The sequence below is a fragment of the Mandrillus leucophaeus genome, unplaced genomic scaffold, assembly GCF_000951045.1.
Source record: "Mandrillus leucophaeus isolate KB7577 unplaced genomic scaffold, Mleu.le_1.0 Scaffold830, whole genome shotgun sequence".
In the NCBI taxonomy this organism is placed as follows: domain Eukaryota; kingdom Metazoa; phylum Chordata; class Mammalia; order Primates; family Cercopithecidae; genus Mandrillus; species Mandrillus leucophaeus.
Window position 1 is genome coordinate 664,144 of NW_012109031.1, and position 984 is coordinate 665,127.

The window sequence follows — 984 nt, forward strand, 5'->3', positions numbered from 1 at the left end:
GGATCTTAAGTATCACCACCAGGTCAGCCACATTGTGTCCTGTAGTCATTGTCCCCTTTTTATAGGATCCCACCTGTCGAACTTCTTCAATTTGCTATTGGAAAAAGGATTTCGGGGAAAAAACAATTTAGAAGAAAAAAAGGTGCCTAAGTCCTCCCAGAACTGTTACAACATAGCCACCTGTTACCCAAATTAGGAAGTAGCAGAGGTGAAATCACCCCCAGAACCACCACATGAAAGCCTGATACATCACAGATAGCATAACAGTGATACAAGTCTTGTCCCCAAGATCAGTACTACAAAGAAATCCCACTGTACGTTCTCATTTTAAGCTTGGCTTTAGATAATAGACAACTGAAAATTAAAAGTCAGGAGCCAAGGAAATTTCCACACTACCAAAGGTGCCCTTTCCTAAAACTAAATCATCAAAAACTCACCACTTCAAATGTCCCTGGAGCCACAATCAGATTATCAATCACATTGTTTATTTTTGTCACCAGAGAAAGGATAGATGCCTGAAAAACAGCATGAAACAATACTCGAAGATGAAAAATTGGAAGCAACTTCTCAGAGTTTGAGTATTTTCTCCTAATCCCTTCCATACAAGCTGACTCAATACTGACCTAGGACTTTAAAAACACTTCATTCTGGCCTTGAATATATGGAAAGAGAACAACTCTTTGTCCCCAATAAAAATAAGAATGCATATGTAATTTGTTTATATATCCACCTGGCTATCTCCACCCACAATGAGAAATAAGGAGAACAATTAAACCCTCTGTGGATTTCAGGCTCTGTTAACACCATTCTTAACCTTACCAACAGTTACTCTTTACCAATACTTTTACCTGCTTTAGAGACATTTCTGGAAGACAGCCAAAAGAACATACCTGTTCAGCAGAATTAGGAGCCAGGTCCTGATTCCTCTTCAGCAAGGCCTCACTGAAGGAAGTTTCATCAGGTGCTGGCTTGACCCGGGGGAAG

General features: G+C 40.0%; 1 protein-coding gene across 1 annotated transcript in view; it reads right to left on the bottom strand.

The window, feature by feature from the left end:
* ILF2 (interleukin enhancer binding factor 2) overlaps window positions 1–984 on the bottom strand; it is a 26,454-nt gene that overhangs the window by 12,609 nt on the left and 12,861 nt on the right. The window contains exons 6-7 of the mRNA XM_011968217.1: window positions 438–518; window positions 4–94 (exon numbers count right to left, since the gene is read on the bottom strand). Coding sequence (XP_011823607.1) covers window positions 4–94; window positions 438–518 — 172 coding nt within the window. The remainder of the gene's footprint in view (window positions 1–3; window positions 95–437; window positions 519–984) is intronic.